A 12,814-nucleotide genomic window follows, 5' to 3' on the forward strand; every position below is an offset into this window, starting at 1 on the left:
TGTTTAAGATAACAGTACTTTTTTTTTAAGTTCAGGAGATATATTTGTGTTGTTAATGCTTATCAGAGAATCAATGAGCAGTTTTTGCAGATGACCAAATGCTGCAGCGCAGCTGAGCCATTTGATAACTGCTAAAGCTACTTCTTCCAAGGATGGTAAACACATGAACCAATATTCTGGAAAAAAGCAAATGTGGTGACTGTCTCTAAAGAAGTAGGAGAAGGAACAGCTTGGTGGAGGAGTAATGATAGATGAGCAGGCTTAATTCCAGTTTCTTGATGAATATTGCAACAAGTAACCGTTAGCATCTGGAAGTTAACAAGGAGATGAGTAACAGTCAGTGTGGATTTGTTAGGAACAAAACATGTCAAACAAAGCTAATTTATTTTTAGGGTGGGTGAGAAGCTTTGCAGATAGAGGAAAAACTCTAGTTGCCATATATCTTGATAGACTTTTGATGTTGTCTCTGATAGTACTACTAGGAAATGAGTTTTAGCTTGCTGGTATGAAAAATGAAGGCAGAAGAGTGGAATGCATAAACAGCAATAACTGATAACTAGAATATTGTACCTGGTTTTGGCCAAAGAAACACAGAGACAAATTTGAGACAGCGTAGAAGAGGGTGGTAAGAATGAGAAACTACCCAGGAAGGATAATGCACAAAAAAGATTCAACAAACTAGGCTTGTTTGGTTTGAAGAATAGGAAAACCTGAAGAGAAGATGTAATAAGTTTTTTTTAAATATAAGAGTTGCTCTCAATAGGAAGCAAAATATGTGTTCTCTATATGTGATTAAGGTTAGATATTAAAACAGAGTCACCAGTAGCAAAGATTGCCTGGAAAGGCTTCTAAATCTCCATCATTAAATATCATTAAACACCTGACAGACAGATTTTTGGGGTATGACCCTGCCTTATGGCAGACAAATTGCTTTGGATGGTCTTTTGAGATCTATTCTAGCTCTCAGATAATTTATGACTCCATTACCATTTCATTTGTTGTAGGTGAATAAAGAGTTTTTAATGTCAATAAACCCAGTGTATAAAAATATTTATTCTTCAGCTCCCAGTTGTCTCCCTTCACCTACTATACCTTACAAGCACAGCAGCTTCAGACTGTTTATACTGGTTTTGTTTGTCAAGTGTTACTACTAACAACTTAGGTGACATTGTCTGTTGCTATTAGGAAGACTGTAATTCCTGGGAAGGCTGCTGTTTGTTTTCTGGTGTGTGTTTGAGTCCTTTTATGTGGACAATTTTGGTGCCCAACAGGAAGTAAAAGACATTTTCAGAGCTATCCCAGTGCAGTCTTTCTTGTGCAATTTGAACTCTGGTCATTATAAGCACTGATCATCATAAGCATGCCTGTAAATATTCATGCATTAGTCCTGCAAAGAATACTCGAACAACAAGGGAAATATTAAACTGTTACCTTGTCTCATGGTATTATTTAACTTTTAGAATATGACAAACATGACGAAAAGCTAATGTATTTATCATGTACTTCAGGAAGCCAGAAGATTTCAGAACATTGATAAATCATGGCAGAGAATTATGCAGAGAGCCCATGAAACGTCAAACATTGTGCAGTGCTGCGTTGGAGATGAGACTTTGGCACAGCTATTACCACATTTGCTGGAACAGCTGGAAGTCTGTCAGAAATCACTGACTGGCTATTTGGAAAAAAAACGGTTAATATTTCCAAGATTTTTTTTCATATCTGACCCTGCTCTTTTGGAAATCCTTGGTCAAGCATCTGATTCCCACACTATTCAGGTACAAGTAATAAAGCAATATGTTTTTATGGTCAATATTACTAAGTGAGGACTATGGAGGATTTTGTTATTTATTTGAGAGAATTTCTTACACTGATGGAAAGATTTACAGAATCTTCTAATACAGAATTTAAAGACAAAGTAAGAATGCCATATCTGATCAATTTATTCAGGTTTTTTTTTTTCTGATTCTATTGTAGGCACATTTATTAAGTTTGTTTGACAATGTTAACAGAGTGGGATTTCATGAAAAAAACTACGACCAGATTTTATTGTTTGAATCTCAAGAAGGAGAACGGGTCAATATTATTGAACCAGTTTTAGCTCAGGTAATGAAAATATATATTGAAGTTTTTCATGACTTGGTTTAAAGTAGATTTATGTTTTAGAGACCAACAGTATCACCTCATGCTATTATTTGACTAGCTGAACGAAAACCTTCCAATGTGAACATCAAGAGCAAAGACTAGAAAGGACAGGACATTTGTGTCATTTTGTAACAATTGCTTTACCTGTTTTCTCAGCAGTACTGCTGTGAAGTGTCAAATCCATCACATATGTCTAGAAGGGCAGTGGAGCAGAAGGAGGAAAGGAATCTTTTAAAGATTCGAGAATAACAAAAAGGGAAATGGGAGTATGAAGAACTGGGATAAAAGTCAGGTAGAGCTTTTGCTCCTTGTGAATTATTCATAAACTAGTTCTTTAAAAGTACTTTCTTGTTTATTTCAGGGCAATGTGGAATTCTGGCTAGGTCAGCTGCTGAATGGGATTAGGAAAACAATCCACACCATCATTAGACAGGCATCAATGGTCATTAACGATTCAGAATTTAAGCTGTATGACTTTCAGGCAATGTTTCCTGCACAAATAGGACTTCTGGGAATTCAAATGATCTGGACCAGAGATGCAGAGAAGGCACTGAACAGTACCAAAACTGACAAAAAGGTAATATTTAATGAATCTTTGGGGATTTATTAAAAGCATTGTTTGTAACAGTGGATATTGTGAAAAGTTAAAATTAACATGTAGGAAAAAGCATAAAGTACTAGTTAATTATCCAGAATAAAAAAGAAACTAACAGGAAAACAGAATGATATAGAATGTGTTAAGAAGTCACACCTCCTCATTATCCCCCAGCATGTGCTTTAGAATTGTTCCTAATTGTGTGATTTTTCTGTTGTTCTGTTACTGCAGTCAGTTTGGGAAGGGACAGTTTCTCAGTTTGGGAATATGGGGCATCTTGTCCTATTACTTTCCCAAAATCAAATTAGGAAAGAAATAAGAGCTCCCAAACTTCAAGGAAATAACTGCTTTGTGGGCATTGGCTGACTCTAGCCAAATATATTAGATTCTTCGGTGGATGAGCTCATTTTTAGGGAGGGGGAAAGAATAACAACCATTTGAGGAGGTGTTTGTTTAATCCCAAACACGTGGAGAAGATGCTGTTAACAACCAAGGTGTTATTAGTAACACTGAATCTATGAAAGGGGATGGAGAAGGTGTGGATTAGAGAGTTGCGTATTACCGTTAATCAAGAATATAAAGTGAGATTGAACAAAGAACTAATAACACCATCTTGCCATAAAAGTAAGTGCAGGGCAATGGTCCTGTACTGTACTTTGATACTGAATGAAAGTATCAAAGTATCTAGACTATGGAGAAGATCATGTAGTGCTACATTTTCTGCATTGTGCAAAGTTTTAAAAGAGTATAGATCTGGTTTTAAAATGGATATAGACCACTCCAGTTCATAGACTAACTAGATGCCAAGACTCTTTTGCATTAACTAGAAAACAGCTTTTGTTTTGGTTTTTTTTGGGGGGGGGGGCTGAACTGTGTGTGTGTGTTTGGGGGGCAGGGAGGTAATTTAATTCTCTGTTAGTTTTAACCGTGGTTTTAGCATTTTTTTCTAAGCAAACAGTGTGAATTTTAGGCTGTGCATATATTTACAGAAAGCTAGTGTGATTGTTCTCTCACAGATTTGAAACAGGAGTATAAATGAGCTGCTCTTTCTGAAACCTTAGTGCTTTATAATTTATTGTGTTCCAGGAGCATCACTGACAGAGGCTGATGCTGTTTACATAAACCAGTATTATATTTTGTGGAATTTTGTAACCTGTCTGGTACCACAAAATAAACCATTATTTTAGCATTGGCATGTAAAATTACACTACATTGTCCCCCTCCTCTGCTTAGAGGATGTGACAGATCTCCAGGTTCCTGTTCCCCCTAAAGAGTAGATACTGCTTGGGCTAATATATAAAACCCAAAACCAGAGACTGATGGTTCTGAATATATACCAGGATGCAGTCAGCTGAATGTATAGTAAAAGGAGCAATTGTCTTGGAATAAAATCTTATAATGTGACCTGTTCACCTAGATATAACCTTATTGTACTCTGTTGGGTAAGAATGCATGTATGGAGGGCAAACTACAAATCCAAATTTAGGATTCCAAGCATAAAAAATACAAAGCAGAATACAAAGGTCACATATGTTTGCAAATGTTTGTTTATTTTTTTATTCTAAACATTGGAAGAACAAATGGTGTTTATATTAATATGTATATTCTTGCTGTATGGAAAAGGTAATGCACACAACGAATCAGAAGTTTTTGGAACTTTTAAATGATTTGATTGACATGACAACACACAATCTGACAAGAATGGAGCGCACAAAATATGAAACTTTAATTACCATTCATGTGCACCAGAAGGATATCTTTGATGATTTGGTAAGTTTTAGAAAACCTTTAAGGAACTTTCTGTAGAAGGTTTTGCACATATCAAAAAATGTAAAACAAATCTTGCAATCTCTTCCCTTCGTGTAGCTCTAACATTAGTTCTGTGATAAACATATCAGATTTAGTTTGATGTCATATAGATGTCATGCAGAGATAAGGGTGAATTATATATAGGTATATTAGTAAGTTCAGACTTCAATTTTTAAAATGATTGTTTATACCCATCATGCGCAAATTCACTGTGAGCAAAAGAATTTAACTTTTAAAATTGAACTGTTCTCTCACCTTGAAGATTTAATGCATAATTGGATTGAAATATCAGCATAAAAAAAAGTCCATTTACTGCTGCTATCAATCATGTAACTTCCAGACCGATCTATGTATTGATTTAGGGTAATAGTTATTCAAAGGTAAAAGCAGTGAGGCTCCATATATTTGAAAAGGGTAGCAAAAATAAACAGAAGAGATATTTTAAATTTTTTAATAACTGGGTAACATCAGGCTTTCTTTAGATAAGTATATTGAATAAATGAAAGTATAATTATAAAAATGGAAGTAGAATAATTTTTAAAAAGCTTGCATGATGCAAAGCCCAATAATTCAATACTGGATTGCTTAATTTATGCATATGTTAGGAAGATAAAAATTAAGTGCATGTGTAAAAAAATATAGAATATAATAAAGAAAAATACTAAGAACTAGAAAGAAAACTGCTGGCTCCTAAGATAGGCATGGGATTTTATACTCTGCCTGTAGTTTTGAATTTATTTTCATCATTATCTTCTTAATTGAACACTTCATTATAAATTAATTCAATGTCATATTATAATAAAATTAAATCACACAAAACTGGTTAAATTTATAGGGCCTGTATGTGAAATAAAAAGTCAGGCGCAAGTCCAAAACTGGGGAAAGGGTTCTTAATTGGTAAAGTAATATTATCCTTCTATCTCAAAACATTCTGTTCTCTGCTAAACATATCCTTTTGTGGTTGAAATAAAGTACAAGGAAGTGACTGAAATTCCAGAACCTCCTCTTCACATTACACTGTCTTTGCAAGGCCAATAACTACAATTACAGTCTGTAAAAGGCTGGTGATTTCGAGATCAAGTGTCAACAATTACGAATCAAGATTTATTAATATACCACAAATTTAAATATGTGTGTGACAAGTACATACTAAAAAATAGATCCCAAATAAAGCATATAGACAGGTCTGCAATGAATACATATGTATACAACGAATTCAAATGTTGTCCACAATTTAATATTTCTGTGAGTAATGGCACAGATACCATATAGTGTAACCAGTATTGTTACTTCAGTTTTTAAGAAGTTTTCCATCACTGTTCTTCAATATCTCTGTAAGACACAATTCATAATCTGTGTGCACAATACAGAGTAAAATCAAAGTGGTCAGGAGGTTTAGAGCATGTCATAGACAGGTTTGAAAAGACTGTTCTCATGTCTTGACTCCTGACAGATTCCGTGCTGGTTCTTTCAGGTCAGGAATTTGTATGAAGTAGGCTTTTATTTTTCTGTATGGAATTTAAGATTATTTTTTTTTACAGTTTATTTCTGTATTAATGATTTTTCTTTTCCATTATAGGTCCATATGAACATTAAATCTCCATCTGATTTTGAATGGCAAAAACAGTCTCGATTTTATTTTCTTGAGGACTTGGATAAATGCGTTATCAAAATCACTGATGTAGAGTTCACCTACTGCAATGAATACCTGGGGTGTACAGACAGGCTTGTAATAACTCCCTTAACTGACAGGTAGTTATAAAAAGAATGCAGTACATAGTATTGGAGCTACGATTTAATTCCTTTGACTTAATACCCTGAACTTTTGTGTGTATCAGAATTAATTAGGTTGCACTACAATGCTGCAATATTGCTGGTGAACAGCAGAGGCCAGTGCTCATATATTCAGCTGTTGAAAGCGGGTTGACTTCTCTTTGAGTGTTTCCTTGAGCTATACGAGGTGTGATAGGCATTGAAAAACTTATTTGTGCTCAAGATAAATATACCTGAACTCCATACACTTCACCAGCCTAAACAGACTGGATCTAAAAACCAATATATTGCTGCTTTCAATAAGGTAGTAGTTGCATGAGAATTTGGTATTATGGCAAGTGATTCATTTGAAGTCACCCTGGAGGAAAAAGCAGTAACTCAGGACATAGCATTGAATAACTAGTGTCAGTATGGTTTTAAACAAGGCCTATAGAGAATTACAGGACTACAAACACAGAAAAAACTCTGAAGGCAAACATAAGGAGAATTTTTTATTGCTGAAATGTTAGTTATACAGCATAGTTCAAACTCCATTAGATGCCTATTTTCCTCAAGTAGTTGGTTAGTGCTTCGGCTGGGCAGGGGTGTTTGCTATGCCAGAGCTTGTTCTTTTAGGCATGGATAAGAATGTCAAAAACTGTGCATATTCAGTAATTTATGGAGTCATAGAATGGTTTGGACTGGAAGGAACATTAAAGATCATCTAATTCCAACCTCCTTGCCATGGCCTGGGACAGTTTCCACTAGACCAGGTTGCTCAAAGCCCCATCTTGAATTAATGTTGGAACTGTCTTTGCACTCTCTGTGCTACTAGATTTTATCTACTAGTGAAAATTCAGATTTTTGCCAATTTCTGAACCAAAATTATTCTATTCCCCATGAGCTGTTAAGAAAGTCAAAACCCTGTACTTGGATACTTGGCTTTTAATATATAACACACATCAGCCAAACTGTATGTTATGCATCCTACTGTTCCTGTGTTAGATTAGAGGTCAGTTTGCAGCGCTAAACATGCAATGGATTAGGGGATATGACAACACTAACACACTGACAGTATTTTTGCCTATCAGGACAGCCAGTATCAAGAAAATGTTGTAATTCAAAATTTATTCACAGAATTAAATTGCAACCAGGGAAGTGGTCACGGCACCAAGACTGCCAGAGTTAAAAAGGTGTTTGGACAATGCTCCCAGACACATGGTGTGGTTTTTGGGTTTGTTCTTTGCAGAGCCAGGAATTGGACTCAAAGATCCTTGTGAGTCTCTTCCAAGTCAGGAATTCTACAAGGTGCTGTGTCACATGAGATTTAAAACTAGCACAGGGTGACATGGTTGAAGAAAATGAGCCTTTTTTAATAATAACAACAAAAAAGAACAGGCGTATCTGTCTTTGGACAAACCGAGAAGAGCCAAGCAAATCTGCAGGGATTGGAGGCTATCCACTGTCGCATGTTGAAAGGGTACTTGAAGCAGAGATGTTTTCTAGTGTTAGCATGGGAAACTTATGTACCTAAGCAATGTTGCATAAGAACGGATTTTCTTCCGCTTATGGGCTTTTTCCATTTTAGTATTTTTAGTGTTGCTATAGGGTGTTGTATAAGCTGAAAATTTTCAGCTAATGGTATCTTTGCTTTCTATTAATTCACTTGGAGTCAAGTGCTGTTTGGCTAATTATTTCACGTACAGAGAGATTCCCGAAGTGCATGATGAATGCACACTGTTGGTAGTACATTGCATTAAGATAATGGCACTGAAATTAAATGCTCCAAAACATCATGTCAGACACAGTCCATGTCATGGCAGATACCAAAAATTAAATGAAAGTTCTATACATGGCTTGTACTATGTATACAATTTGTCCTTATCTCATTTTCAGTAGCAGAATTGTTAGGACTGGTACTTTTTATGAATTAACTGACCACCTGCTAACTGAACACTGAGTAATAAGGTGACAAAGCATACTTACTGCTATTAGATTAGAATGAGTACTCTGTTGTTTCCTATGAAGTGGTGCTAGGTGGTATCATTTGGGTTTCTTTCAGTGCCCATTTTATCTCCCCACACATATCATAAAGCTATTGAGTTTCAGTGTTAAAATGGGTTTACTGTAATTTTGGAGCATAGTAGGTTAGAACAAGTCTTCCTACACCCTTCAGTAGCCTCCATACCATCTGGGGAGGCTGAGACTTAAACCTGAGGATCTCAGCCCAGGATGGAGGCTGAAGCATAAGATCATCCTAGGGCTCATGGATTCCTCCAATCTTCCCTCTTGTGCGTTACCCTCCTGGAACTCAAAGACTTCATGTGACTGGCAGGCCTGCTGTGGTTTGGCATGCTGATAGAGAAATGTCAGGAACAGTGGCTACTTCCAACCTCTGTGCCTTCCTATTGCCAGATCAGAGAGCCCATCCTATGTGCTCTGGGGAGAGAGTAGGAGGATGGGGAAGAAGGTAGAAATCCAGTGGGTCTGGATGCTTCAGAGTGAGGCTGAGTCATGGAAGGAGGGCATATGATACTGTAAGTAAATCACAATACTTAGTATTTTAGTATTCAGCATTTAGAATTGGCCTGTGGATTTCCTGGGCTGTTGCAGTCATCACTGTGCTGGATGGATGCTTTTCTGCAGGTGGATTGAAGTTGGTACCTGGTAACTCAGATTCACTGCCCAAAGGCAGCAACTGAGGACTTATCACATGGAAGCACAGCCATTTCTGCACTTTTCCCTAGCTCTGTATAATACAACTATTGTGGTTGCATTAATAGACTTCAAGTAATTGATAGTAGAAAAAGATTCATAAGTCTCTTTGTTCTGTCTTTAGGTGTTACATCACTCTGGCACAGGCCCTGGGCATGAGTATGGGTGGTGCACCAGCAGGACCTGCAGGGACGGGGAAAACAGAGACAACTAAAGACATGGGCAAATGCCTGGGAAAGTATGTTGTTGTTTTCAATTGTTCAGACCAAATGGACTATAGAGGACTTGGTCGTATCTATAAAGGTAAGAAAATATCTGGTTTGTTCATTTTAGAGTTATAAGTTTTTGTCTTTTCAGTAGTGAATTAACAACAATTAATAGGATATTTTCATCTCTGTTTCCTCGTTTCCAGGTACTCATCAACTTTACCTGCTATTTGATTATTTCTCCTTGGTTTTTTCCCCATTTTACTTCCTGCATGTTTTCCAGGTTTTTTTGGGGTTTTTTAATATTATTTAAGGGTGTTTCCTATCTATATCTTCTTTTCCTTTTCCATTTTAATAATTTCTACTGTTTGGGGTCTTTTTTAATACCTCTATTAATCACTCATTCCAAGGGGGGAGGATATTTACCCCTCCTTTGCCATTTTTGTGTCAAACAAGACAATCATATATGAAGCTCAATGATGATGTTGTGCAAGGTAGGGAAATACGCAGAGTGGTGCAGTGTCTTCTTTCAAACTCTAGAACTTTTTTGAAACCAGGAAAATGAGATAGTGGTCAAACTCTGATAACTTTCTTGTACATATCTACTATTGATTAAATGGACAGGTAGATCACAGAACACCACCATTTTCTGTGAGTGGTGGAACACAGGTTATCATAACCGTAATTTTCACTGTTGTGATATCTCCTGAAGGCTAAAATATAGCCTGGAGACAATTTTTAGTTTTAATTAAGAAACCAGCAAAGCTGACCAAAATTTTTTAAACAGAAGAATATTTCTAAACTAGAAGCTGAACTAACTGTGCATATGAATAACTTCAGTCAAAGTCACAAGTTTCTCAAAGGACCTCTTGTAACCCCCAGAGCTTCGGGTCAACTTCTAGTTGCACGTCTTTTGTCATGTGTGAGGACCTTTAGTGTCACGGGTTCATTTTACTCATTGATAATAAACAGAAGTAATGAAGTAATTTACTGGGTCTCTGCTGTACCTCAAGTCCTCAGTCCATAGGGGGTTTATCAGACTTTATTTCCCATTGGAGTGGGTTTGTCTTCAATCTCACCAAGCTGTTGTCATCTTCCTCTCTGTTCCTTCTGTGAGAATGTCTGTATCTCTTTGTTACAACCTTTTCTCTTGACTCCTTGGTGATTTCACTTCTTTCTGTTAAAAAGTGTCTGTGGTTTGTGTCAATTCAAATATCAAGGCTCTGTATTCTTGCTTTGTTTCTGCCTTCTTATCCTGACCACTTTGGTAACTTTCCTTTTGCATTTCAGACTGAGGTCTTGCCTGAGAGTCAGGTTTCCTAACTCCATGCAGCAGATGGCATTATAGAACAAGTGAATTTTTTCCCTTTCCCGAAGAAAAATTATTCAGTTAGAACTGAACCTCACCATTCTATTGAGAAATTGATTTCAAAACCCTTTAAGATACAGACAATAAGTGTAAGAGACAATAAGTTTCCTAGTTAAAAAATATTCAGTTTTAGAGCTTTTCCTTGTTACATCCCAAAGAGTAGATATTTATGCTTAATAAATAAAATAGAAAAAAAACACCTTTTTGGGTTTCTTTTTAGAATGGGTCTTAGGAGTCATATGACACATGTAACAAAAGGGGACAACTGCTTTTGAAAAATCTCTGCAATAATTTTTTATCAGGAAGCAGCAAGAATGGGGCATCTCCATGAGGGAAGACAAGCCAGGGTGACCACCATACAGGCAGGGGCAGGGACTTCACTCACCAGGGCACAGTCCCACAGTGCCTAAACAGGGCAGGTTGTTGACAGCTTATTCCATCAGCTGTCCACTGACCATCAGACAAGGTGAAATAACCAGGTGGATCCAGGATCCATCTAGGAAGTTCAATCAGAAACAGCAGTAGGCAGGACTGGAGGTAAAACTGTGGTGTTCTGGGGTCCTCCAGGAAGCTCAGTCAGAAGTTCAGCATAAGAGAAGATAGGACTGTGCACAGCCCTACACACAACACAGTTCAGACATGCCTGAGCTGAAATGGAACTCCTGGGCTGTAGAACAGAGTGTGGGCAGAAGCCCCAGGTAAGGCTGGTCAGGGCACTTAAGGCCTCCTGTTGCATCCAAGGTCCTGATATTCCACATACAAGAGGGAGAACATCAGTTAAAAGGACTTGCTGCTACATCAGTGAAGTCGAGGAACATTCTACATTTATTTTTAAAGACAGTAGGATTGGATATTTCATGTTTTAAATTTGGTAACTTGTCTACAGAATTACTTTGATCTTTGTGAAATGGATGTGGAACAGCAGAGGATTACATAGCTTTCCCACTACTGCTCTGGAAAGCTGCCACTGTAGACTGTCCTATTTCAATACTACTAATATGACACAAGAGTACTTGACTTTCCCAAAAACCATTCATTTAATGATGTTTATGTGTAATGCTGTCTGTCTAGAACTCCATGGCCAGTTCCAAATAACAGTTCTAAGTGTGACATCAGATTCTTCTCTCTTGAACAGCAGGATGCTAATCTCCAACAATTTTTTTACCTATGAATTGCTATAAAATACTACAATGCTTCTGTCAGAAATGTAGTGATTTCGATTTGATTTTGTGCTTTTCATTTAGGTAGGTATCTCTCAAGCTCATCTTTGACAATTTCACCCCCTGCATAGATGTGTTTCCATGCTGTATGCATGTTTATGCTGCTAGGTGCTGTATTATTGAACACTTTCTGCCTTATGGTTGCTATAGAAGTGTAGAATTCTTTGTAAAGAAGTTTGCTTATCTTTCTTTTAAGCAGTGATTCTTTTTCTGTGTGTCATTAATGCTCAGCCAAATTTATTTTGAGTTTTTACTTCTCATTTTACTGTGTTCATGTTCTCTGTTCTTCTCATGTTACATTAAGCTGTATAGAACATGCTCTATTTTATATATAAATTACTCTTGTTTGATCTGATATTTTAACAAAATATTTTCCTGTTTTCTTTTTTTTTAGGTTTAGCTCAGTCAGGCGCATGGGGTTGCTTTGATGAATTTAACCGCATTGATCTTCCAGTTTTATCAGTAGCTGCTCAGCAGATATATATTGTACTTCAGTGTAAGAAAAAAAAGAAACCTCAGTTCACTTTCACTGATGGTGATGTTGTTGACATGGACAGAGAATTTGGTATATTTCTGACTATGGTATGTCTGTAAATATGTGTAAATGCCATCATTGTGAAAAATCTTTCCTATTTCATTTCCTATTGAAATTTCCCTGTTGAAATCATTGGGACCATCTTTTAGAAAATAACAAATGCAATTTAAACAATAATTTGGTAAAATAATAAAGATATTATTTTCTCTTGCCCCTATTTTTAAACTGGAACTTAGGATTTGCGGCATGCAATTATCATTAACATTTTAAGGGCTTTTTTAGTTGCATATTTGACAGATTGAGATTAAACTCAACCCTCTCATATTTTTAGTCAAAGTCTGTCAAAGTAAACCAGAAGTAAATGATCACTACAAGGACTACTGTAGTTGGTCTGGTCAGTATTTTACCACTTGTGAAGAACTTTTGACCATAGTCCTACAAGACAGCATGAAGAAAACCACCCTCCCTCTG

At 36.6% G+C, this 12,814-nt stretch overlaps 1 protein-coding gene across 5 annotated transcripts in view; it reads left to right on the forward strand.

Annotated features, from left to right (window-relative positions):
• Positions 1 to 12,814, forward strand: part of LOC113998190 (dynein heavy chain 5, axonemal-like) — a 155,203-nt gene that overhangs the window by 44,149 nt on the left and 98,240 nt on the right. For all 5 annotated transcript variants that reach the window (XM_027740667.2, XM_027740693.2, XM_027740695.2 and 2 more), the window contains 7 exons: positions 1,509 to 1,775; positions 1,975 to 2,103; positions 2,504 to 2,719; positions 4,361 to 4,507; positions 6,126 to 6,298; positions 9,138 to 9,316; positions 12,203 to 12,390. In XM_027740667.2, coding sequence (XP_027596468.2) covers positions 1,509 to 1,775; positions 1,975 to 2,103; positions 2,504 to 2,719; positions 4,361 to 4,507; positions 6,126 to 6,298; positions 9,138 to 9,316; positions 12,203 to 12,390 — 1,299 coding nt within the window. The remainder of the gene's footprint in view (positions 1 to 1,508; positions 1,776 to 1,974; positions 2,104 to 2,503; positions 2,720 to 4,360; positions 4,508 to 6,125; positions 6,299 to 9,137; positions 9,317 to 12,202; positions 12,391 to 12,814) is intronic.

Source organism: Pipra filicauda, unplaced genomic scaffold (genome assembly GCF_003945595.2).
Source record: "Pipra filicauda isolate LSUMZ 115617 unplaced genomic scaffold, ASM394559v2 scaffold56_size3634133_pilon, whole genome shotgun sequence".
Taxonomy (NCBI): Eukaryota; Metazoa; Chordata; class Aves; order Passeriformes; family Pipridae; genus Pipra; species Pipra filicauda.